This window comes from Vanacampus margaritifer, chromosome 10 (assembly GCF_051991255.1).
Source record: "Vanacampus margaritifer isolate UIUO_Vmar chromosome 10, RoL_Vmar_1.0, whole genome shotgun sequence".
In the NCBI taxonomy this organism is placed as follows: Eukaryota; Metazoa; Chordata; class Actinopteri; order Syngnathiformes; family Syngnathidae; genus Vanacampus; species Vanacampus margaritifer.
In genome coordinates this window covers 17,780,002-17,807,456 of record NC_135441.1, presented here as the reverse complement: position 1 = coordinate 17,807,456, position 27,455 = coordinate 17,780,002, and the positions used below count along the sequence as shown (strand labels likewise).

General features: G+C 38.1%; 2 protein-coding genes across 3 annotated transcripts in view; one reads left to right on the top strand and one right to left on the bottom strand.

Moving 5' to 3' along the window:
- Positions 1-25,815, bottom strand: LOC144059168 (uncharacterized). The gene is made up of 4 exons (XM_077578093.1): positions 25,686-25,815; positions 15,811-15,897; positions 2,587-2,745; positions 1-1,184 (listed from the first exon to the last, which is right to left on the bottom strand). The coding sequence occupies exons 2-4, from the start codon at positions 15,895-15,897 to the stop codon at positions 978-980; spliced, it is 453 nt and encodes a 150-aa protein (XP_077434219.1). The 5' UTR covers positions 25,686-25,815; the 3' UTR covers positions 1-977.
- The window catches only part of tnmd (tenomodulin), a 60,937-nt gene continuing 54,747 nt past the window's right edge, over positions 21,266-27,455 (top strand). For both annotated transcript variants that reach the window (XM_077578091.1, XM_077578092.1), the window contains exons 1-2: positions 21,266-21,313; positions 25,695-25,829. In XM_077578091.1, the coding sequence (XP_077434217.1) occupies positions 21,266-21,313; positions 25,695-25,829 (183 nt within the window). The remainder of the gene's footprint in view (positions 21,314-25,694; positions 25,830-27,455) is intronic.

Sequence of the window (27,455 nt, the reverse complement as noted above, 5' to 3'; positions counted from 1 at the left end):
GGTTCACTTCATTTAGGCGTCATGTACAAGTGTCCGAATACTGTATAGTGTATTTTGTGAGTGTATGCTGCCCTCTACTAATCAGCTCCCATCTCATTACAGTGTGATGAGTCTCACATTAATGAAAATAAAAACACGGGCAAAAGGGTGAAAAATGAATGTAAATGACTACAGTAGTGGTAAGTAATAAACTTACTTTAATTAAAATCCAGCCTGATATACGTTTTATCTTGTCGAGAGGCAGTTTTTGGCTGCCCTCGCTGCTACACGGCTCCTCAAATCTGCTGACAGCGCTAAACTTTATAATGACTATTTTGCCGGGCTTTGGAATGTAAAGGATGTATGCCGGGCTCGCCTCACGGGACAAAGTTACTGATTGGATCCCCTGCACAGAAATTGCCTCTTTGACCCAAAGCCACGTAAATGCACACCGCGCTGCCAGTTTTGCCATCATTCAGTTCATTCTCAATGACAGTTTTAATTAGGCCGACTTTCCCCTGGTGATCAGTGTACACTCCATTGCTAAACTTTCAGTTGTGAAACCATTTTCACTACATTAACTCCTGAATGGTGTGATAAAATTAACTAATTGCCAATCAATGAATTGCTTTGAAATAAACGTAAATAAGATAAAGTGAAATTACCCAGCATTACAAGACTTATGAATGCGTTCCCATGAAGCGTTAGGCACAAACAAGATGGAGCGTAAACAGGAAGCAGTGTTGCCAACTTAGTGGCTTCATCTTTAGACCCAGCATCCATTTTTCAAAACAAACAAATCAAGTGACTCATGACGCGCCGCTAGCCTTCTTCAAACAACGTACTGTAAATCCCATCATATTTCTATCACTTTCTATCAGATGTGACAAAAATAATTCAAATTGCATGTAGGGTAGACAGCAAACTCTATCTTTGCTATGCTCCATATTGGATTTTACAGGATTGGTGAAAAGAGTCACAGAAAACAATTCCCACTCTCAACCTGCTATCTGAATTCCACACAAACTTTTTGGGAAGTTTTCAACTTCAAAGAATCCCCCAGGAGTCTGTTGCACTTCTGCAGCCTTCTCTGCCCCGCCTTCATTTGATAATCTTTTAAACTCCCTCAGCACGGCCATCTTGATATCATTCACATCTTCAAAACAAGTGTCCTTGATGACTCTCAGGTGAGTGGGGATGTTACACTACAACGGCAACGGTATTCTGTGTCAGATGATCGTCTGGTTTGAAATAAATCTCACACTAGCACCGGAACTTTTTTCGACACACCTCCATACAGCAATCAATGCCATCAGCAATTAATAAATAATTTAAAAATATATATATTGTTGAATAGCTGCGACACTCTAAAAAGATAATTGTTGATCCAATTTAAGATTACAAATTGAATTGTTGTTGAAAATCACTTCAATTGGTAACACACAAGTGAATTTAGTTCATCCAAAGTGAATATATTAAGTTTAATTAATTATGAGTTCATTAAATTTTATAAATTCACTTTGGATTAATTTTGGATTAATTTAATTCAATCATGTTTTACCAATTGAAGTGATTTTTTTAAAGTTGGTCCGTAATTCAATTTGTAATCTTAAATTAATCCAAAGTGAATATATTAAGTTTAATTAATTATGAGTTCAATAAACTTAATATATTCACTATGGATTAATTTTGGATTAATTTAATTCAATCGTATTTTACCAATTGAAGTGATTCGTATTTTACCAATTGAAGTGATTCGTATTTTACCAATTGAAGTGATTTTGAAAAGTTTGTCAACAATTCAATTTGTAACCTTAAATTGAATTAATTCAAAGTGAATATATTAAGTTTAATAAACTTAATATATTCACTATGGATTAATTTAATTCAATCGTATTTTACCAATTGAAGCGATTTTGAAAAGTTGGTCAACAATTCAATTTGTACCCTTAAATTAAATTAATTCAAAGTGAATATATTCATTTTAATTAATTATGAGTTCATTAAACTTAATATATTCACTTTGGATTAATTTAATTCAATTGTGTGTTACCAATCTTAATCTTAAATTGGTTCAACAATTCTCTTTATCCCTGTTTAGGATTTTGAGCCAATAGTTGACTTTATTTAGATTATGTCTGAATTGTTGATATCCTCATAAAGCCAAACAGTGCACATGATTCTCAAAATAAAAGGCACATATCATTAAAAATGATCTCAGTCATAAATGATCTCTCTCTTTTTCTTCCATTAAGGTTGAGCAAAAAGTAATGAGAAATAGTTTAAATCCCCCTCCGGGAATAATAAATAGCCAGCATAGATAAGTTTGACCTGCTACCTGGATTTCTTTTTTAAGGAGACAGGGTCCATCTGCATGCGCAAGTGGACACTTATAACTGGCATATAATTACAGAGCAAGGATGTGGCAACCTTGCCTGGGAGTGCGTACGCTGCGATGATGGGAGACTTGTGAAAGTCAAACCGCTACTTAGAAGTTGAAGGTGCATGCCAACTGACGTGAAAAATCTGGTTTGTTGGCCTGAGGGCAGCGAAGGCGCGCGATTACTCCCCCGAAGCGTGCGGCGCTCGGCGTGATGACGGGTGTACCTCTGCATGACGGGTGACCTCCGCGATGACCTCCAGACAATGGCCATACGTCTGGAACGACTCACCGAAAGCGTGGGGTGCCAAGGGAGGAGGATGGAACTGAGATCTGCGTTCGATCTCGCTCGCGTGCATCCAATCAATTACTGTAATTGGTTCCAGCTGTAAACAAAAGAGTAAGCATTGAGCAAGTAGTATAGCAGATAATGACCACAACTTATTGGGGCTATGATGACCATATTATTATTGCTGCAGATCTCATTTTAGTTATAGATGAACATTAGGAACTAAAATATCACATTTAAAAGGGAAAGTCAACCCCCATTTTTTTTTTTGGACAATAATATGTTCTATGCAGCTTCAGTAGTCTGAATATGGTTTCCTGGTTGATATTGTGTCAGTGAAATATGACTTAAGCAGCAAAATCCAGCTATTTTTATCCATCTCAGGGGGCGGCCATTTTGCCACTTGCTGTGGAGTGAAAATGACATCACAGTTGCTCAGGGCTCAGATAACAACCAATCACAGCTCAGCTTTAGAAAACAGGTGAGCTACAGGTGGTTACTTAATTCTGCCTGTTAGCTAAAGCTACCACATCGTGATAATTTACATTGATGTTTCTGCATTTGGCAATTTATTATTATATTATATTATTAGTATGGGATTTTTTTTAATAAGTTTTAGGTGAACTGATGAATACACACACGCACGCACGCACACACACACGCACATACACATACAAAAAAAATAATAATAAAAAAAAAATAAAAAAAATAAATAAAAAAAAAAAATATATATATATATATATATAAAATAAGAATAAAAAAGGAGAGCAATGATGACATGTCAAATCGAAAGAACAATACTGAGCTCTCCAAAAAAAGAAAGAAAAAAAGAAGAAGAAAAAAAAAAAGAAAACAGGTGAGCTGTGATTGGTTGTTGCCTGAGCCCTGTGTAACTGTGATGTCATCTTCAGTCGACAGCAAGTGGCAAAAGGGCGCCTTCTGAGATGGATGAAAATGGATGGATTTTGCTTCATAACTCATATTCTACAGATGTAATATTAATTAAAATGTCCTGTTTAGACTAGTGATATATATACATATAACAAATTTTGTCAAGAAATGTTTATGGTTGACTTCCACTTTAAAGTCCTGCCGTGGACAAAAATAATCGAAAAATTGGGGCAAAGCATCGGGGGTATGACACCATTTGGCTGTTATTCCCAAATCACAAGAGATCCCTTTGTTGTAATTGAAAGCCGTAGTGTGCAACTGTATTTTTTCATACCATCCATAAACATGCAATATGCTCATAAAAGGATGTCAGCGAGTAAAGCAGACAATTTGCATACAAGGTGCGGTTTAAGTGAGATTTTTATTTATCTATTTTTGTTTGTTTTGAAAAAAAAAAAAACAAGAGCATTCTTTTAAAAGTCTGTTAAATGTTTATTTTGGGAAATTCCCAGGATGCATACATGACAACTTCAATGAAGTCAGTCTGCAAATGCTATTACTCTTTCACCAATTAGCAGCCTTGAATTTCTGAAAAGTTGTTTATATGTTCTGGTTAAATGTGATGTTGACGACCAACAAATTCCACCAAATCAAACAAAGTCTACCAGAAAAACAATTGCAAGTCTCCTTGATTTGTGTCTGTGAGGCTGTTTCATCTTTCAGAGCACTCATCTTCAGTATTTTCTTCCATGATGGCTTATTTGTGTTTACAGAAGAAAGAAGTCATACAGGAAAAAAATTTGCATTGCAAGAGAATATTTTAGATGCATGAAAGAAGCTGGATACGTCAAGTTTAATATTAGTTTCTGATGTCATTGCCGGTTAGTAAGTCAATAAGTTGTTGGTCAAGTAAAACGACAATGTTGCTCGCACGTTATCTTGTAAATTTAACTAACTTAACTCATTCACTGCCATTGACGGCTAGAAACGTCAAAAATTCATTTGCACTATTTCTATTAGTTTAGCATTTTTTTCCCCACTTTTGTTAACAGTATAGGAGAAAAATCTTTATTGTACATTTAGAATGATTAATCGTGAGTTAACTAGTGAAGTCATGCGATTAATTACAATTAAAAATTGTAATTGCCTGACGAGATGATTATTAAAAATTAGGGGCGTCAACCGATTACATTTTTTTATCGTTTAATTAATCGCATGTCTTCACTAGTTAACTCACGATTAACCACAAATTTTATATCTGTTCTAAATGTGCAATAAAAAAAATTCTAGGTTTTCATACTCTTGTTAACAAAAGTAGAAAAAAAAATGTTCAACTAATAGAAAAATTTAAATTATTTTTTGACTTTTATAACCGTCAATGGCAGTGAATGAGTTAAAGGTAGCACAAGCTCTGTTTGAGCATTAAACATAACTACATGCTTTAAAGATAAAGCATTTAATAAATGTTTGTGTATGACATTCAGAATATCTGTTCATGTCAAACTACTGGGGTATTTCACCCCCCACCCCCACAATTTAAATTATGCAAGTAATTAAAATAAAAGGATGAGAGTGTGTAGTGGATCAAAAAATGCTGAAGACACATAACAGGTGCTCTTTAAATTTGGGAGGCAACATTTTTTGATAAAAAGCTTCTTTAATTAAGCGATTAATTGTGATTAATCAAAATTCTGAGATGTGATTAATCTGATTAAAAAATGTAATCGTTTGACAGCTCTATAAGGAAGTGAAGCAGACCTCAATGGAGTGTATGATGTAAAATTGGCCAGGAGGATCACAAATCACCGTTGTGAAGTGGGCACTTCCTCATCGTTTGTACCACAACTTAGACCTACTTCCAGCTGGTCTAAAATTTCATCTACTTACAGCCATCAAACTGTCAGGTGTGTCGGGGGCATGTACAAAAAAATTCCCTCGATTTCAAATTAGTTTCTAGTGCCAATTCACAACAAAAACTTTATCAGCTGTAGTAACCAGTACATACTCAGTACAAAACCAATTTGGTGAAAATAAGAGCATAGGAGCGGGGAAAGTGAAACCAAAGTTGGTCTAATCAGGATATAATTACATCACAAATTAGACCGCAATTATATCTCCTATTATAGCCATTTTTCCATTCGAATATAATTGGAGATATAATTAAATACTCAAAAAAGTATTTCGTCACCCTCTTCAAATAATTGCCTAAATCATTGTTTTGCAAAAAGGGTTTGTTTTTTTTGTGCCTAAATCATTTCTTCATGATGCAAATGATTAAATGTTTGGGAGTTTCCTAAATAATCTGAAAAAAACGGCTTAGGCGATTATTGTAAAAATAATTCTAAAATGTCTTAAAAATACTTGATTGAGCAAAATTATATTAGGCGACTCAGTGAGGAAATTAAGTCATAAAGTGCATGGCTTCATTCCATCGAATGAAAAGTAGCTGAATCAGTTTAGTTTCGCTTGATTAAATGTACTAATTAATTAGCAGTACTTGAACTTTGTACAACATGCAACATAATTATTACCGGCTCCTGCTTTTCCATCATCATCCAGCGCCTGCAAGAATAAACATATGTGCTTAAAATTGTTGCTTTTTCGTTGAGACCCGCAATGTTCATGTATCTCAGCGGCCAGCTGCAGGTGGCTATCAGGGGCGGAGTCTCCCATTGATGGAGAATGCCGAGAAACAATTGAACACCGGAGCACCGAAGGTCACCTTCATCACTGTGACGAGTGTCCAGAAACCAACATTGAACTTCCTGGCTCAAGGTAAATAAGGATGCTTTTTTTAAAAAAATTTATATTCGACCTGTTGTCGTTAAAGTCTTATCAGTTCTTAATTCAACAATAACGATCTCTTTAATTGTAAGTCTATGCTTTATGGTGGTATAAAAACCATGAATAAAATCGGCAGGTTGTAAATGTTATTATTGTCATTAACTCGCATACCAATATGTCCTTGATTAGCATTACTTATATAATGCAAAGCGGCTCATCGCCATTCCAAACTGCAACATCAACATATTGTTAAATGACAGCCTCTCAGCAATTTCAATGTAAAGAGAGCATTAGTAATCAAAGGTTGAATTTGTCTCAAGTATTGCGTCACCAAGGTCCACTATTGCTACACTGTTGCCTTCGTACCGCGCTGTCTCTCTTTCTTGCAATGGTAGCACTACGTGATCAAATATTCATGAGGTAACACTGAATAAAGGTAACACTTAAATTGGTGCGAGAATATCATTTAAAGCCAGGCTATAAAAATCACTTTTGTGCCGCTCTGCGAAAGACTTAAGTCGCTAATGATTATGGCTTTTGTTGGATATTAAAGCTGACACTTTGGCTGGCTTTGCGGTGAGCAATCTGTTGCTGAAAGAGAACCTGTATAAAAAAAAAAAATCATAGTGCAATTTGTAATTCAAACTACATTTTTGTGACAAATAGGTCTTTAAAATCATTGAAATTGAGTTTCAATTGTTATGCACTCACAAGCATGATTCGTGTGTGGCTTTTTTGCTGCATTCAAATGTAAATTGGTAAAGGTTTATATCGCAATGTTATGCAAGTCATAAACCAATAAAGAAAAGTTAAGGAAAGTGCCAAATTTTCAAGCATACATCATTATTAGGCCTACACTGCATTCCAGAAAGGTCGAAAGGTCAGATTTATCCCTGTTGGCTTTTGCAAGTTCTGACCCTGAAAGCATTCGAGATGAAAATAAACAACCAAAATGGAGGATAGTGATAAACTGTCATTTTGACCTCCAGCAAACTTGCCTTCACACAATTTTACTTCATTTAAGTATTTATCTTTTTTCATAAGCATTTTATACAATTCAGTAGTTCACCATATAATTTCATGTAGCAAGGTAGCGGCATACTGTCACGTTTGTTGTGTTATGTGAAGTTATGTCAAATATTTATGAATGAAAGCTGTCTTAGTTGTATACTGGAGTAAATTGTGTTTTATTATTCACGGTATGTTCCCATAGGGGTCGCCATTGTAGAGTGACGTCACATTGAAGTCGGTTGGTGACTTCGCAAGTGGGATTTCCAACTTCAACGTTCCCGTACACGCTTACTGGTTTGAAGTCGGAAAAGTCAGAGTTCCCACTTTCCTCGAATGCAGCATTAGACTAGATCTAACCCTGACTAGCTCTCTATTTATCTTTTACACATGCTGCTAGATCGAATGTCAATTTCTGTTTGAGTTTTGAGGAGCAATATTTGGTGATATACACAGCAAAAAAATAAATAGAAATAAAAGGAACAAAGTGTTCCCTTAATTGTTTTGATTTTATTTAGCAGTACATATACAGACGCTCCCCTACTTACGAACATTCGAGTTACGAACAACGGTACATACGAACATGTCTGCGCGTACAGTATGTCGAAAAATGTTCGGAAAGAGATGCTGTAAGTTAGATTTTGTATTGCGCGTAGTGCTTCTTTCCGCCGCTAATAGCGACGATTGGCTCTGTGAGAGCTCATTGGAGGCTGAGCAACGTGTCGAGGAGGAGGAGGAAGAAAACGCCGGTCCCCATGAAGCAGGAAATAACTTTTGAAGCCGATTCCAGCGACGACGAAGAATTTCTCATGATATAAAATCCTCCTCCTCCTCCATCATCTCCTTAAGCATCGAGTACATCTTCCAAAATAAGTTAAACTTCATTTTATTTATCTTATTACGTACATGTACATACTGTGTGTGTCTCTCGCTCTCTCTCTCTAACATACGTAGTACAGTACAGTACTGTACGTATTCTCTCCATTTTATTAAAAGTTTTTTTCAGTACAAACCAATGCAGGTTACTTGTACAAGCCTTAAACATACTTATATAAACCTTCAATATACTTATATAGGCTTTAAACATAAATTATAATACAAAATATAGCACTGAAGCAACTTACGAACAAATTCACCTTACGAACGATCGTCCGGAACGTAACTCGTTCGTAAGGTGGGGAGCGTCTGTATACATGACATAGCTATTTTTTTTAGCAATATATTTGTATAACACACTTTGTGTAGCCCACAACACAACAAGTAAGGAAAGTCACTACCGAGCTATTTTCTGAACCACCAAAAGAGCTCCTCAAAAGACTAGATTAAAAGTCCACTAAAGTATGTTCTTAGCATATAGTTGTTTGTTCCTGCGCCAGATTTAACCTTCAGCCCTGCACAGTTTCATCAACAGAGCCAACATTCTTAATCCATCTCTGTGACTTTTTTGTTTACCGCTCTGCTTTGCCTCCATTACATCATATTGCCTGATTCAATACTCCAGCACCAGCATTACCTGTTCAAGGCATAACCACCTGTCACATTTTAAAAGAAAATCCTACCATCCTGTTCTAGATCAGTCAATTCTACAGTCTGCTTTAAAAAAAATTCAAACAAATAACGACCTTGAGTCGCCAAGTCTGCTTAATTTGAAAACTCAACAAGTTCAATGAAATGTTGGTTTCTGCATTATGACTGTCCATAAAGGCAAGCATGTTTGGCGATGGGGGCCCCTTCATTTGTGCCTGCAGTGAGTTCACAGATCCTAGTTGCTTAGAAACCGCTTCCCAAAGAGCCTCGTTTTTTACTCACCTCTTTATTCCACCTTCCCAAATCCCGGAGGTATTAATGCAATATATACTTTGCCCTGTGGAAATGTTTAAACTTGTGCATCAGGGAGATTATCAGCACCGTTTATCCGACAATTGTTCACCTTCACCCTCACTGGAGAACCGCCCTCTGCGAGGGATTAAGGTAAACTACACGTCCTAATCCAATTAAAGCATGTTGGAATCCACGCTCTCTCACGGTGTGTTTTGTTTAAACTGAATGATAACAGACTGGCAGTAGTTAGCGGCTCCGTTGTCTGTGTAATCAGCTTGATACTCTGGATAAAAAATGTCATCATCCAGTTATTCGTGCGCTGCCTGCAATGGCTGGTGACAGTTTGCTGCCTGTTGTTCCAAGACAACAGGTGTGCGGGTGACGGTTCAGCATGGGATGATTTCACAGATCACTTCATCATTCATTCCAGGGTTCGAGACAGTCAGTTTCCCACGTGCTGCCATCTGCGTCTCGGTGGTTAAAGCTTCTAATGGATCAATTTGTCCAAATATTGCTCACCTCAAATTTGATAATTACATTTTCTTGAAGACAGCAGTAGGAGGAGGACATCACAGTAACATCACAAAACACACTACATTAAATGTGTCTACATATGGCCACTAATGATGGGCATAATCATGGGCATTTCTAACCCATATTTGAGGTTCAAGCCCACCTAAATTGAATCCCAGCACCCCAGAAATGTAGTGATGGACAAATGAAGCACTTATGATATTTTTATCTTCTTTTTTTTTTTTTTTACTCCTCTAGATGGCACTATGGTTTAAAGATGCAGTGGAAAATTAATCAATTTTCTTTGCACTAGCCTTTATATTTAAACCAAGAGCACCATCGAGATGAGTTAAAATATAAAATCACAAGTGCTTCATGAAGCTTCATTTTCCCATCACTGCTAAAATGTAGGAAATATTTATTTATTTTGACTATTTGACTTTTTAAAACAAGAAAGAAAAGTGTATAACCATATAGTATTTGTCTGTATTGTAATAATTCAGCAAGAAAAATACAGCCATTGCCTGTTTGTTTTATTTAAGTTTAGTGATAATTTGTTCATGTCAAACCAATTTTTAATGTGTTTCATTCATACTCCACAGTAGTCAGAAGCTGCTTCAGGTTCTCTCCTGAACAGTAAAGAGTTGTGTCATCAGCGAATAAGACGCTTTTGAATAATTTTGAGACACAACAGATATCATTTATATACAATATAAATAATTTGGGGCCTAGCAGAGAACCTAGAGGGACTCCATGAGTAATCTTCAAGTGTTTTGATTGTATATTGTTAAACTGTAAGTACTGATATCTATTATCCAAATAATTGGATAATTGGATTTTGTTGTTGTTAGATTCAGATTGCTTTCAATGCCTCCCCAATGTTTGTTTTTTAGTTATACTTCTAACTACTTTTGAAACTGCTCTATGAACATGCCTTTACTGCAATTAAACTACTAAACAAGCATAACATTGGAAACGTTACGCTCTCAAAAAGAACAAATTATTATGCTTTGCATTACAGTATTTGGCCAAACAGCTACAGTTGAATCAGCATAATCTATAATTATTGATCTTTGTAATGGATGAATAAATGCATCTATCCTCAGCCTTTAATTTCTTAATTTCAAATGACAGATAAATAAAATTGTTTTGCTATGCAATAAGGAGGGAAAACAGAAGCCACGATTTAGATCGATTGCACTTCTATTTCCAGTACTATCTGTAGGTCATATTTAATTACTCATATGAAGAACCCGAACTAGGTCACTCACCAGTATAAGACCTACTGATTTGTTACGGCCTATTATTTCTTAAAATAGATTTACTTATTGAAGGAGTAAGCAGTACTTTAAAAAAAATGATTCTTTGTATGGATGCATGTTAGTTTTTTAGTTGAATGTAAGTCATTAAATAAACGTACTTTTAACAAAAAGATGAGCCAATAGACACTCATTTGAAGCGAGTCATGATGCAACAACTGTTCACACCGCGGACAGGTTGATACACTCGACTGTTGGTGAGACAGTTCTTTCATGCCCAGCGAGGTGTCAAGTTGCGAGTGTCTGTAATCATCCCAAAGAAAAATAAATGTTGCGAGTGAGTCATGAGTTCAGCCCGAAATGAAATACACTGTATTCTTCCTCCCTCTGCACACGCGAAGCCTGTGGCTAATGACTGGCCTTTACCTGTCGTCGTTCATCTTGAGGAGGCAATTGGTCTGCTTCTGCAGGGTGCAGAGGTAATTACAATCTGGCTATGACTAACGTTTGGCTCGATTGTATGATTCCGTGGCACTCGGTGAGGGGATGTCGGAGGCTTGAATCTCGGTGCTCATTCACCAGAGCTCCGCTTTGACTAAACGACCCCAGAGTGGAGATAGCGGATCAGAGAAAATATCGCAGAGGAAAACTTTCATCTCCTACTTGGAGAAACATATTTGTGGAAATACGATGAGAATATACTAAAGATGGAGAATGCGTTCTCTTTCACTGCTTCTGTTCCAGTTGTGTGTGATTAAAAATGCTTCAAAGCAGGAAGAACAATTTTCTGCTATTCCAGTCGAGATCATTTTCACAGGAATGCCCCTCTTCAAATCCCAAATTGTATTAATTTTTAATCGCATTATAAATTGGATGGGGAATACAATTATATAAGTAAATACATCTGTCTCGCCAAGCACGAAATTGAGAAAACTCCACGGCAAGTGGCAAGGTGAGATGTGAGGAAATGGCTGTTTAAGCGTGGGGGTGTTGGGGGGGCGCAGCGGCATAATTCACATTTCTATTCATCGACTTCTTCGATGTGTCAAAGACAAACTCCTCTGAGATTGGCCTTTGTGATTCTTCTCCATCACATGTTTGGTCTTGGCCTTGAACATCAGGGATGAAAGGTCGGAATCGATGCTGGAGTATATTAAAAATGGATAAGCAATCTTTCAATCAACCGCTTGCTTCTTGCATTCTGTCACCACCATTATCAGTTAATTTGTCTTGGAGAGCTACAAACTGTTATAGGCATTTTATTTAATATCTATACACTGAAACAATATCAGCAAAGTCATACACAGTGTTGTCATGGCTACCCAAGATGATCTCCAGGTTTTATTTTTTCTTCGTCAGACGTTCATATTGAAAGCCTGTTTTCTTTGAAAGAGGAAGTCGACGGAAGATGACATCAATGTTACTCGGAGCTCAGGCAACGACCAATCACAGCTCACCTGTTTTCTAAAGCTGAGCTGTGATTGGTTATTGGTTACTGGTTAAGTGACAAAATGGCCGCCCCATGAGATGGATAGAAACGGCTGGATTCATATTACACAAATGTAATATTAAATATTCAATATTTAGACTAGTGAGGTCACACATTATTATTGTCATGAAATGTTCAAGGTTCAACTTCCACTTTAAACAATATATGCAAAGTCACACACGGTGTTGTCATGGCTACCCAAGATGATTTCCAGGTTTTGTTTCTCTTCATCAGACGTTCATACTGAAAGCCTGTTTTCTTTTAACACTTGGCTTCAAACATCATCCATTTGATAGCCAATTGCTAACCAGGTGCACGTCAGCCTACTACTTGACCGACTGCAACACAGTCTGGTGGTCCTTCACTTAAAACTCGCTCTCCGGATTGAGCCCAATATATTATTTTTCTCGTTAACAGAAACAGTTTTTAAGTTCAATTTTAGATAGCAGAAATATGGACTACAGCTAAAATACAAAAATATGAGTCTGTTCAATCTTAGTGACGATTCTATGTGGTCTGCAATTGAGCTTAATATGAGCTGAGTGGTTGCTTTTATTTAATGAATGTAGTCTTCAAAAAAAGTATCTGATACATAAACGTGACCAACAATGATTTATAATCTCTTTCATGAAGTTTACATTTCTGGGATCAAAATCAGCCCAATGTTTGAAAGATATTTGTAAATGATTTTTTTTTTTTTTTTTTTTTTAAATCTTAAGGTAGCAGGGAGGGTTAAAACCATATTTTTCTTTAAACAGTTTATTATTATTATTAACATTATGTTAGAGCAACTCTTCCAAAAGCAAGAACAGCCTTAAATGGGGTGTTAAAAAAAATAAGAATGTGAAAAGAAGAATATTTGCTGGAAAAGTGGAGTGTTTTACTATTAATAAATTATTCCCTTGATTATTACACCTGCATGAGAACTAATAGTGTGAGATGCATGCAATTATACAGTATCTCACAAAGTGAGTATACCCGTCAACCTTCTGCAGATATTTAAGTACATTTTTTCACGGGACAACACTGAAGAAATGAAGTTTTGACACAATGAAATGTCAGTATAAAGCTGATATAACAGCGTACATTTATTGATCCCTCAAAATAATTCAAAACACCTGACAACAAAAGTGAGTACACCCCTATGTGAAAAATTGGGGGGTGGAATAAAGTGAAGAGAATTTCAGTGGCAACAAATTTAAGTGGTGAACTCTATGTCCAAGAGAGTTAAGGCAGTGCTGGAAAATATTAGACACATTGTTGCATTTTCACTTAGGGGTATACTCACTTTTGTTGCCAGGCTAGCTTTTCTTAACCCATTAATGCCAAATGCATCATATTAAATACAATACTTTTTAAGCCCTTTATTTCGTGAGTATATTTCCCCCCTGACGTATATGATCTGACACAGGCATTGCACGGATAATCCATTAGAGGGCAGTATCACCCAGCTGATTGCTTTTCCACCGACCTTGCAAGATCGCCCAATTGAGAAAGGAGAGACATCTTTACTTTATAACTCTTTGACTGCCAAAAACGTTAAATAACGTTTAGTAAAATCCTACGGAGGAGCGCCAAAGACGTTAAAAGACGTTCACCAAGTTGTTGTTGTTTTTTGGGGGGGAAACGGGTGGAGGAAAGCCTTGGCCAGCTGTGCTGAAAGTATCAAGCAGATCTAGTTAGTATAATGCCTATTTTTGGCCCCTAGATGGCAGCGATGACTCTCTTTGGACAAGATTGGGTAGGGGTCAGTAGAAGACGTGAGGCGGAGCTAGAATGTTGAGGGGACAATGGCTGAGGAAGCCATAATGGCGACCGGTTGCAAGCTGCTCACGCTTGAGCATTTTTTTCAAAGACGAAAAGCATCGAACCAATGCTAAAGAGCACATTGATGACGACGATGATAATGATGGTGACTCCGAGGTTGACGCCGAAGTTGGAAGCGTTGACGCGGCGGCTATGATCACGTCATAAAGCCTCACCGGCTAGCGATGCTAACGCCGGAAAACGCGGAGCACAACCGAGCACTTCTGCACAGGCGGACGTTCAATCGGACGACGAAGAGTGCCCCGAGTCCAATGCATATTCATCGGAGGAGTGGGTACAGTCTGATCACGGAGAAGACACTGGTTCTGGACTACGATGCCACCATGAACGGAGCGGATAAGATGGATCAGAACATCTCTTACCACCCGGTATAGGAACTGAAGGACATGAGGAAGCCAAACGTAACACCACCGTAACGTCACCGTATCATGATCCTGAGAGTAGACTTGATGGCAACATGGCCAAACACACACTGCAGTATATACTTGCTATTCCCCGGTAAAAAAAAGCCAGCAAAAAAGTGTAGCGTCTGCAATCGCAGTGAAACTAATCTGTTGTGCAAATCCTGCTGCGTCCCCTTGCACGCAGGGGAGAGTTACAAAAAGTAAAACTGTATTTGAAACATCCACACAATTGTAAATATTACCACGGTTGCACACATTTGTAAATAGTTTGCCAAACACTTTTTCATTGTTGGTGCTAGTGTTTTACAGAAGTAAAGCACTGTTTAGGTGTTTGTGGCATCATTCATGGAAAAAAAAGGTGTCAAATTCACTAGAGTGCATGAAATAATATCGTTTCACAAAAAGCTTGATTTCTCCATTTTTTGTTTCAAAACAGAGCATTTGGGTGAAACTAACCATTTTCTATTGTTGATTACTGAAAAATGGAATAAGGTAGAAACAAACTTTTTTTTCTGATGAAAGATGAGAGTCCAATCTTTCATTTGGTAGTATGTGTGTTTCCACAGTCCAAACACAAAATTTTCTGTGGACCTTGAAAGATCAGTCAAAATGCTTAAATCGGCTGGCACCCATGACATCCCTTTTCTGAAAACGTCTGGCAGTCAAAGAGATAATAGTGGGAAATGTTCTTTCTGAGTTTTGGAAATACTAATAATTTAAAGCATTGTGACCAGATGTATCAAATATGACACAAATCAAAAGTCATAGGTGGAAGTTGATTTTTTTTTATGTTGTTTGTTTGTTTGTTCAAAAGGACCAATAAATACTTTATTTAGAAATAATCAGAATTTTCTCTCATATATTTCGTGGGTCATGTTCAGTTTTGAGGGGAAATAAATGTACACTGTTATATAAGCTGCACATTGACTACTTTTCATTGTGTCAAATTTTCTATGTTATCCCATGAAAAGATATTATTAAAGACCCTGCAACTGATTATTTAACAAAATCGAGGTCAAAAAGCAGCCACAATCTGTATCAATTCCATTGTACCACAACATAGTGAAGGCAAAAAAGATGTGGCAAGTGCTCAATTTGTACGCTGAAATTATCTTATCACCCGTAACAACCAACATGAGGTATGTTTTGACAAGTTGGAGTATTACCTGTGGAACCTTGCTGAGTGTTTTACACTTTTGAAGTGGTATTTCATCACGAGGTGTCAGAACTTCACTTGAAGAGCCGAACGTCATCTGGTAAAAAGAGCAGAGTGTAAACTTCCTGCGCTTCCTTCCCAACCTTCAACGGAAAATCATTTGACAGTTGGAGAGTCTCAAATCTTCTTTGTCTAGACCGAGATGGTAAAGGTGACTGGCTTTTCGGGTCGAGCCCATTCCACTCCACCTCTGCTTCCTCTTTAAATTAAAGCCTGAGGAGGAGGAGCTGCGTGGAGGTAGGAAGCGGATGATTAAATCACACAAGATTACTTGTCATATTTGACCTGAATGGACCCAGAGGAGATAGGGCGCAGGTGGGAAACGCATAAAACATTCTCAGCCCTGCTCAGGTTGTGTCTGTTTTCTAAATTTGTACGGTAACTTTTGTTCATGCAAATCATCTTGTCATTTTTTTTTTTTTCCCTGAGTCGCATCAGTTCCCCTTCTTGTTGTAAAGGACCCTTAATGAATGTGAATACGTGGGCCTCTTTCTTTGTGAGTGACAGACAGGGAAGCTGGAACTTTTTTTTCCAGATGGTGACAACAAGACAGAAAAATAGCTTTGTTTGAGAAAGCAGCATCTGCTTGAAAAAATACAATTACTACTTTGAGGAGAACTTCTGTGGTCTGTTTGTTAAAAAAAAAAAAAAAAACTCAATGAGTTCCACTACTGGTGACGCAATCAGTTTTTAGCAAATGTTGCAGGTAAAAATTCCAATCAAGGCTATCATGAGGCATGCAGAGCAATCACAGTGCTACCTTAAGTTGGAACATTTTATTTGTGTATCTTTCTACTTCCTGTTTGTGTTTAAATGCTGTTCAGCTGAATCAGTGTATCATTCGTTATTATTTCCATTCTCAATTAGCAATCAAAATTCAAAAACAGTGACTGATTATTTTGATATTTGTTTTTGCTTTGTAATCTAACCACACATTTTAATTTTAGGCCCATATAAACCATTCATGCATGACTTGGTGCAGTCCAACTCCCAAAAAGTTTGTGAAGATTTTAGCTTCTTTTATTTTTGATTTTTTTATTATTATTATTATTTTTATTTTTGTTTTTGCCCTGCTGTACATTTTATTCTGAAAAAAAGAGTATATTCAGTCCCAATCTAAACAGAGTAAACTTTACACTTGGAAAAGAGTAAAAAGTTGTTGTTGTCTTTATCACTCAAGAGTTCACTAACAATCCCACAACCTTCAGCATGGGAGACGGCCATTCTATCACTTGAGCTATACAACGCCTACTTTTGAATAGCATTGCTGGTGTGTCCAAAAGGAGACCAAAAATAGTCAGAGGTAGGATTCCACCCAAAAAAATAGATATACTGATACACAATAGGACTGGCATAGCTCAGGAGGTTAATTGGCCATCTCCCAAACTGAAGGTTCTTCGACCATTCCTTAATCCTCGAGTGATTTTTTTTTTTCTGAATATTTTACTCTTTTCCAAGTGCAAAGTTGACTCTAATTTAGTCGGGGACCAAATACAGTTTTTTTAGTGTAAAATTTACTCTACAAAATTCACTGTTGTATTTGTATGAGAATTGGTTTAAAATATTACTTAAAATGTGCAAGTAATAAAGGTTTTATGATGGCACCAGTTAAGTCTTCCAAAGGGAAAAGAAGGTCCGAGCACGCTCCTCAACAACTGCTGCTGACACAACACAAATCCTGAAAGAGAAGCGACTTGATTTACCAAAGCAAAATGTCACAGTAATTGGGAAGATTTATATCAATGGGAAAGAGCTGATGAGGTCCCGCCACTATCAGATCTTGACAACTACGATATGGGCTCAAATAAGGCCTGCTAAGCGAGTTTCAGCTTGACCACTTCTCCTAAAGATGGTCATCCCTCAGGCAGAATTCACCGAGCATTACTTCAACACTTTCACAATAGAATGCAAAGCACAACTAAAAGACCACTTTTAGTTGACAGGAATCACCTTGAAAAGTGGACGTTTGTATTTAAGTTGGGTTTTCTTACCGAGTAGTACTACCAGTCCCCGTTACAAGTTATGTTAGTAACTTAAAGTCCTCTCAAATATGTAAATAATAGAGTAAAATATCATTAAATGAGGCCCATTGCACACCGAGCAACATGGTAGAATGTGACTGAAGTGAACCATGACAAAAAATAAAAAATAAATAAAGTTGGCAAACAAGAATTTGAGCACCACACGCCTGCTGACATGCAACAGAAAAACTGCGACCCTGTATCAGATTTGGAGATTTAACATACAAAACACTATACGTTGTTTTGTTTTGCTTTTTGAACCGCAAAAACATGGTGTGACTGTCAAAGAAAAAGCAGATTTGAGTGAAGAGGGGAAATGGGTGAGAAATAAAGGACAAAATGTGGATTTTTTTTTTGTGTTGTTGCACACTTCGCTTTCTAATTACATACATACACGCACAAACACGTATATACTGTAATATTACAATATTTAATAGTGAAACCTTTAAATTATTTTATTGTTCTAAGCAACATATCCACATTAGCAAACGATAAATGATGCTTATGTGGTATTTATTTTATTTAGAAGTGAATAATTCATATAATTCCAAAACAGATATTGTTTCATAATAATAATAATAATTATTATTATTATTTAAATTTTATTATAATTGCTAAATCTGATTGCTGGCTGCTGCTATAGTGTAATTGTTACAGTAAATAAAGATGTGCCGCCAATTGGGAAATCGGAGATTGTCACCATGAGATCTTCCACATTGTAGCAAAATAAAAGTAAATGCGGATGTTATCAGATGTGATTAATTATAAAGAGGGATTATGTTCTTTTTAGCGCAGGATCAATGCTGTCTTTTCCCAGTGTTATTACCCCCGAAAAATATTTATAGGAAGCAGCAGGTGCCAAGACCGTCAATCATGTCAGCAAACCAAGTCCTTTCTATGACCTTCATCATATATATCACAAGGCCTCTTCTGTGCGGATGAAGTAATCATACAAAACACTTTTCTTTTCTTTTTTTTTACACCTCTTTTCTGGCCAAAAGAAGGAATAACGCTGCGATCACACCTTTCGTTGAGTGTCGCTGGCATTTTCAACAGTGCGTCGTACAGATGAGACAAATAACCGGGTGTCAGCGGCTGACATTATAAAGCTCGCCAAGAGCTGAATAAAGTTTTAGGGTGGCATTATTTGAAGAGCTTGAATCGCTTATTCAGGCATCCCCTGTAGGCCTTTCAAAAACGGTTCAATACTTATTGCATTTAGTGAGAAAAAAATCATTACTGCACCGAACTTAAAAAACAAAACAAAACAAAAAGATATCTCCACGATAGTGGTTGTGCTTTTTGTGCTAGCATTATATAAAAAGGAAAAAAAATACCAAAGAAACAAAACCCTGGAGTCTGCTTTAGAATCAGAATGACTGTGACTAAACGTCACCGGCATAGATAGACGGACAAAGATTTGCAAAGATTATTTGCAGTCAATAAATATTTTCACCTCCGTTTAGTGATTTTGAATAATGTAATGTGCGATGGTACACTGGTTGCTCATCACTGTGCTCGTAAATCAACAGTCACACCAGCACGTTATGTAAAAAGACTCGTGTGGCTTTCTTACTAAAATACGGCATACGGACAAATCCAGGAAATGTTGCACGCACACAAAAAAATAATCCAGATGTATGAATCTGTATTTACGCACAAATCCAAGCGCATTCCTTACGTCCATCTCAACTAATGCTTAAATCAATCAAACTTTTATTTATATAGCAATAATATTTATAAATTAAAACGCAACTCAAGGCGCTGAACAATTAAAACATCCACAGTACAATAAAAAGATAACCCACCCCTGCCCCCATGCACAAACCCACAAGCACACACAAACAAACCACTTTTTTTTTTCATAGAGCTCAGTATTGTTCATTCGATTTGACATCATCATTGCTCTCTTTTTTTTTTTTTTTTTTTTTTAAAACAACTAAATTAAAAAAATTTAATAAATGTTTTAAAAAAAAAAAAAAAAACACAACATGGCGGGGCACAGAAAAACCTTGTGAGGAAAGGCACCCGGGAGGAGCTCATCCGCACTGAGAGTGATGACTGCCAACCACAACAAGGAGCAACGTCATCCCAGAGACCCCCGATAGACCGTGGCCCGCACCACAGTACCCCGGGGCCAAGGGGCCCCGAGGACGCCCGCCCGCAGGAGAAGACAGCCATCCTGGACTACCACTCTACTCTCTCCACGCACACGGAGACTGGATTACACACAGGTGGACTCTATTTATCATCACCAGTGATTTAGGTCAACACTGTTCCATTCAAAAATGACCAGGGTACTTCTGGAATCAGTTGGCTGCACTGAGAGAAAAGGGGGTGAATAATTTCACATGCCCTACTTTCAGTTATTTGTTAAAAAAAAAAAAGAAGTTAAAAATATCGCAAAAATCTCATTCCACTTCCCAATTGTGTCCCACTTGGTATTAATTCTTGACAACAACAAAAAATCAAAATTTCTAACTTTATGTTTAAATCCTGAAATGTTGCAGAAGGTCACAAAGTTCAAGGGGGGCTAATAATTTTGCAAGGCATTATAAATATGCAAATTAGTATAAGCAGGGCCTGCCGGTGGAAGTGATCACTTTACAGTATTTATAGTATTCGATATCCTTGATATCCACCTTGTCCCAAAAGAATCGCTTCAGTAGCCTTGTTAAAACTGCTGGATAAATATCAAGATGCCAGCAGGCCGGGCTTATTTCTACCTACGTATAATAAACAGGCCCTCACAAAGGCAAATGCTATTTTGTACAGTCCTAATCATTGACTCCAAAATGAGTTTGAGCTTTTGCCCTCAGGCTGTCGGTTTAGGGCTCCTAAGAGGAGCACAAAAAGGATTCAGGTTTCATTTATTCCAAATGCAATTTATTTACTTAACGGCAACGAGCTCTTAGGTTGCTCATGTGCTTAATTACTATTGCTTACTTGCACATCTGCATGTTGCACTTTTTTGGGGCAATATATCGGATCGGCGTAAAGTCTGCTTACTAGTAGGCCAAGAGTGACGCTAGCAGTGGAAGAAACAGACATGCTACTAGTATCATAGGAGCGTACTAGTGCAAGGATGGCTGCATATCAAAGATATTAAATAAATGTTTAAAGGTGCTTTTCTTTCATCTATGTTGTGTGTGATTTCTTCACCAGAGGTTCCACCTTTGAAAGGAGTGCAGGCATGCCTTGGCTTTTAATGGCTATCACAAATGTTGCAGTAATTCCACTCCGTTGAAGAAACTTCCCTCCTCCTCCCAAATTGCAGCGATGGAATGAGGCTGGGACTATTTTGCTTTGCAGAGAAGAAGGTCGTTTTTTTTTCCCTCCAGCCAAGAGGATCGGAACACATTCCTTCTTCTGTGGGGTTGCATCATGGAGGCTAGCAAGCAGTCCAGCAGCCAACAGGTTCTCTATAATGATGTGAGTATTTTTTTTTTTTTAATTTGTCATTTATATTCGGATAGTGTGAGAGGAATTTTATTGCACTGGGTTTAACCGTTATCTTTGTGGTATTTTTAAGAAAATATTGCGTTATATTCAAATGGAAGAAAAGGTGAGCACCTGTGAAATATTCCAGCAAAACAAATTAAAATGTTGGTGGCAAGTTCATTAAAAAAAAAGAGAGAGAGAGAGCAGGAGAGAGAATGTGTGCTCTTTGAATGAAGTGTAGGTTGCTCGTCTGAAAAAGAAAAAAGTGTGAGTCGGTCTCTTGCTGAGTGCTTTGAGTTTTGTCAGAATTGAAATTTGTCCATCTTATTTCACTTATTTTTTTTTTATGGCTCGCTTTCACTTGAAACTCTTCCATTTGCTTTATATCTTGGATATCCTTGTGCCTTTCACTTTATTATTGAGCAGGAGGCGTGATGGGATTTTTGGCTGTGAAAATACCTGCTCTTTTCACCTGTTGCAGACTTTCCGCACAATAGAGTAACCTTGAAGTCGTATTAATATTTCTGCATATAACAAAGACGTGCTTCACATGAGATTCACGCTATAAATATGATGAATAAGAGATGGTGACTGGCTGATTATCATCCCAAATGTATACATAAGGGTTGGAGTGTGTCTTGGTGTGATAAACTGCCATCTCTGCTTGCTGCTTCTGCTGTTTCCCCGAGCAAGCGCTTTGCTCTTTGCACAGCAACAGCGGGGGGGCCGCAGGCGCTCTTCTCCTCAAAGCTGCTAGCTCATTCTGAACTCCAAAACCTTGAAAAAAGTAGCTGGCGGGGGGGCCACGCACTCTCACACCGCTCAGTCGGTCGCCATCGCTGCCTTTTCTGCATCCCTGCTCTCGAGCCCCGCCTCCCCTCTTGATTCCGAAATGGCAAACGGTTAAGTTTCCACTCGGTTCGAGTTGCCAGAGCTTATGCAAGGTGCCCCGGGAGAGTCGTGCGCTCCCCAAGCAGGCCCGGAGGACACTTTGAAGGGCCTCACGTTTTATGGTCACTGACACCGACGTGTCACATCCGCGGAATGCATTAATGGCAAATACATTAATGCTCATACCAAAGTCATGCAGTGTACGTAGAAATTGAAAAATCGATTCATATTCAATGCTGCTCAGTGCTCACCTTGCTACTGTTCTCTGAAACAGTCAAAATGGTGGAATAGCATATTAAACAGGGAAGGTACTGAGTACTGATACCAGGTATTAAATGAAAAAATATATACTCGACTCGGATGTATTTACGGTAATTCAGATTAGGCAGTGTGTTTTGGAATATCAGAATCATCCTTATAGCCCAAAACATCCAAATATCATCTTAAGTAAGGCTATGAATGGGGTATATCTTGCTTCTCTAAATCTGTTGTGTCATCGTTGTTAATCCCTCCTGGTTCACTTTCCTTTTTTTTTTTTTTTTTTTTTCTTGGGAGATCTCAGTATTGATCATTTGAAATGTCATCATCATTGTTCTCCCTTTTTTTTTTTTTTTTTGTATGTGTGTTTGTGCGTGTGTGCGTGCGTGTGTGTGTGCGTGCGTGCGTGCGTGCGAAAAAAAAATAAAATAAATAAGAATTCCCATACCGTTCACCTAAACCGAACACTTCAAAATCCAGCCAGAGTCGTGGGGCCGCCAGGAGACCCAAAGGGGGACCAAAGAAAAGAAAGAAAAGCGAAGCCCAGCACCGACCAGACACCACCCACCGGGCCACTAACCTTCACCAACCCCAAAGACATCCCAACTCCAACAAATCAGGGAAACCTCAAGGGCCCAAAGGAGAAACTGAGGAAAGGTAGAAAGGACAGACGAAGCAGAGTGAGATCCACAGACACCAGCCTCCACCGAATCAATGACCTGAGGGAGAAACAAATTGTGTCTGAGTCTCGATAGATGCTGGTGTGGTGGATCTAGCATGCATGAAAATCTCCACCAAAGAGGGGAGCCGTCGACCCCCGCCAGGACAGAGCAAGCGCAACACCTCAGGGCCCCCCAGGCCGCGGCCGCGCCAAAGGACGACCCCCGGGCCCCGCAGGGGCCACCGGCCGGAGAGCAAACCCCGGAGCAGGAGCGCCCCCCACCCCAACGCGGCCCGCGCCCCCAACCCAACGCAGCAGGACGGGGCACTGCAGGCCCACCAGGCACCCCACCGGCCCACAACCCCCGCCCCCCTCCTGGTTCACTTTCCATTGCTGATGTCTCTGTTTTCCCGCTTTTTGATGCCCAAAATTTCAATCAAACAATGAGTACTTTTTTTGTTGTTGTTGTTGAAAAATAGATACTCAAGTAAAGTATAGAGAGCTGACATATCTACTTAGTGTAGTAACAAAGTATTTGTACTTCTTTACTTCCCACGAATGGATTTGGAAGCAATTTATAATAAATCGATAATATACTCAACAAAAACATAAACGCAAAATTACAAACATATAGGGCAGTACAACTACTCTATTAGGCTAGTTAGGTACAATGATGGAGTGGTGAACAGGTTCGAGTAAATGGCTTCATCCCTGAACGGCTTTGATTTTTGCTGGTCAAATTCCAAACTGTATAACTTCAGAACTAGTCATCTTTTGTATTTAATAATAAAGCGTGTGCTTTTTTTTTTGTAATCAAAAGAAGTCAGCAGGTTGTCCAGTCTACTGCGGTTGAGCAGTCACGATACAAAGTGCAAATGAGAAGCTTTCATTTTCTCCCTACAGAAAGTCTGCTGGAACAAAAGCCTGCTTTTATTAATTTGTGCCGTCAAGCTGAGGGAATTGCTGACAGCGGGCAGATTAAAATTAAATTTGAGGGAAAAAAATGAAAGAAATTAATAATTGTAACCTTTCCGCGGAACTTGTTGCAGTCCCCTCGTCCCTGTGCTCTGCTCAGGGAGGGTGGCGGTAGTTCAGTCATCAGGATTTTTTAATGGTGGATAAATCCTGTAGAATGCCACAGTCAAAAAGGTCATTTTTTGTTTTAATGTAGACGCGAGAGAAGAAAGAAGCCAGAAGAAGAGATGGTAACTTTAATGCTATAACCGTGAAGTTAAAGCTCCAGACTGTAGCTGCTTAGCTTAGCTTTATGGTTTTCAACAGGCATGTCATAAGATCATCCTTTTGAACTGCAAACTGAAATGTCTGCTTTAAGATACAGTAACCGAGCTTCTCACCTAATCTCGAAAGGCTGCCAAGCACAGGTGCGATCAAAAAGTCATTGGAGACCGTTTGCGTTGAGGTTAGCAGAGGCCTATTCCTTCTATACACAGTGTTGAAGGTGCACTTCAGGCCCTGCTGAGATGGTTGACCTGACACTCCTCAAAGCTACCCAGAATTCTGGGTCAGGACAGTAATAAAAAAAAAAAAAGACAGTAGAAATTTTAAGAAAAAAATATAGTAAATTAGGAAAATTATTGCTTTAAATAAGCAAGATTAGAACAAGAAATTATTTTTTTATTATTATTATTTTTTTTAAATAAGAAAATAATACTAGGCCCATATCAACCACAGCGGTCTTGAAAATAACATTTTTAGACTAAAAACAAGTCATATTGACTTTTTTTTCAAACTGTAATAAATAGGATTTTTTTTTTTTTAATCATTTATTTACATTTGGCCAACTTAGCCTGCGTGTCAAGCAGGAAGGCAACAGCTCCCATTTCTATTGTCTTTGGTATGACCCAACCAGGGGTTGAAACCACAAACTCCCAGTCTGAAGGTAGACACTCTACCACTATACCACTGAGCTGGTATTGCCAAAATGAAAAATTTGCTTAGTAAATTTAACGAAACGAAGCCATGTTGCACGTGATTCTTACATTCTTTTTCCATTTATGTTATTATTAGATTATGCAAACCCCAGTTTAGGGGCCTTTGATGTTGGTTAGTAGCTGTTAACACTCAATGCCAAGACTGCTTGATCAAATAAGATAATATGCAGGTCTATCTTAAAATAAGCAGAAGGATTTTGTCTGGCAATTTCAGTTTAAGTAAAAATAACTTGTCAAAGCAAAATGAGCAAATTTAGGTTAAATTTAACAAATTATATTTTAAGATTTCAGTTTTTGCAGTGAAGTCGTTCTCTATTGCCTCATCAAACTTTTCCATCAGTTTGTCTTTAAAAGGCCCAACACAGCTATTATTTATCCAATTCACACATGAATTCTGGGCAACTTTAACCTCATTTACCATTTAAAGACAAACCAAAATAGGTCGAAATAAAATTCATTTTTGTATGTCATTTTAATAGCTGACCTCAAGAGTTTTGTCTTCTCCCAAATGATCCTGTGTTACTGACCTAAAGTTTGTAGCATTTTTTACTTCCTTAAGAATTGTGCACAAAAAAAAAATCACTACTCATGTCAATCTCACCAATTTCAGGTTGAGGGTTCTAAAGAGAAGAGGACCAAGTATCGCATGTACCAACGCCTGGCCCTGATTCTGGCATTTGTCTTCCTCCTTTTGGGCCTCTGCGTTTTCAGCTTGGCTTATCTGTGGAGCCCCACTCCGGGAAAAGTAAGATGCATTTTACTTTATGTCATCAAGCTCTCTGTATCTTGCAAAACGGAATTACACGTTGTATGAAGATGTGTCGATGTGAAGATGTCTATTTGGACATTTACGTCCCCGGTAAATCTAATGCCCTGTTTGGCCGAGTCTTATGTCTGTTCGCAGTGCATTCATGAAAGCAATGTCATTGTCACTGCATTTGATAAATGTCGAGATGAAAGTAAGATGAAAAACCAACGTTTCCATTACAGCAAAAATCACACAGGTTGCATCAAAGCAAAACGACATAAGTACTGTGCACACTGTATTCATGCAATCTCGTGGAGGTTTTGCCGGTGAAAATTTCAGCCTGTTGCATTTATCTCCTTTTTTGATCACACTGTCAACGTCTTCTTCTAATGGAACAAGCTGACCAGAGTGCCTGCAGCAAGACGCGGACCCCTTGGCAATGTACTCGGGATAAACTCCTGTCCTGGCAATTTATCTTCTAAAATCCAATCCAATCACACTTGATGGAGAGCATTTTCACTCGGCTGCTTTCCCCACAATATTCCCAAGGCGCCAGACAAAAAAGGCTTATTTACCCAAACGAAAGGAAAACAAATCAATAATCTGACATCCAAAAAATGTGTGATACATTGTAAGAACACTTGGAGGGAAAATAATTTAAACTAAACGATGGTTAAGGGGTAGCCCATACAAGTTAAAACGTATTTTAAATGCCATTATTGAGGAAGTCCACATATAATGCCCTTCACTGTTACACTATCATTACTTCAAAGACACTTTTTTAATTAACATAAAGATGCAAAAGTCACCTCGAAACTCAAATTAAATCAGGTTCATTTTTCACTTCCAGTGTCGACAGTGTTGTCCACGTTCCCCGCTTTCAACATATGAATCACCTTTGAGCAATTTCCTTTGTCCTTGTTAAATTTATCATGCTGCAGGTAGAGCAGTCATTATTTCCACTTTAATAAGCTGTGATCATTCTCACAAGGCACCAAATGTGTTGATGGCAGAGAACCCCAGGTTTTGCTTTAATGGGGTCTAGGGGGAAGGGATCGTTCTCTGGCCTCCTCATCAATCGAGCGACATGGAGCCAATTTAAGGAGAAGCGGCAGTCTGTTGCTTCTGATGGACAGGTGCTTCTCACGTTCAGTGAAAGCACAATCCCGCCGCAAACCACTACGGAGGCCATTCCGAAGGCGAAGCGATGGATTTACAACCAAACAGACAGATGGATGGACAGAAACATTCTGCCAGATGGATCAGTTCTGGTGCAAGACTGAAGTAGTCAGCACCTTGTTTATTGGGGCAAGGGGGGAGGCACTAAAAATCAGACTAGCATTGACTTGACAACTAATGGCTAACATTCCGTATGGCCGTAGTGACTTTGGGGGAAGTCAACTCAAGAGTTCAGTGCTTACGTCAGATAGTAAATACACCCTGGTGGTTTTCGAAGTTCTTTTCTCGGGTCCTTTAAATAGGATGTTTATTGGAAAAGAAGTCTCCCGTACTCACCCACATACAAAAAAAAAAAAAGTATATATATATATATATATATGTGTGTATATGTGTGTATATGTATATATATGTATATATATTTATAAAAATAAAAAAACTTTTTTT

Bases quoted from the DNA above. Each gene is read 5' to 3' on its own strand.
- LOC144059168 (XM_077578093.1), bottom strand. From the start codon at position 15,897: ATGACGTTCGGCTCTTCAAGTGAAGTTCTGACACCTCGTGATGAAATA. The intron at 2,746-15,810 runs GTAATACTCCAA...TTTTGTTTACAG, and splicing joins CACTCAGCAAGGTTCCACAG to CTGGAACCAATTACAGTAAT. The intron at 1,185-2,586 runs GTACACCCGTCA...TTGCCGTTGTAG, and splicing joins AGGTCACCCGTCATGCAGAG to TGTAACATCCCCACTCACCT.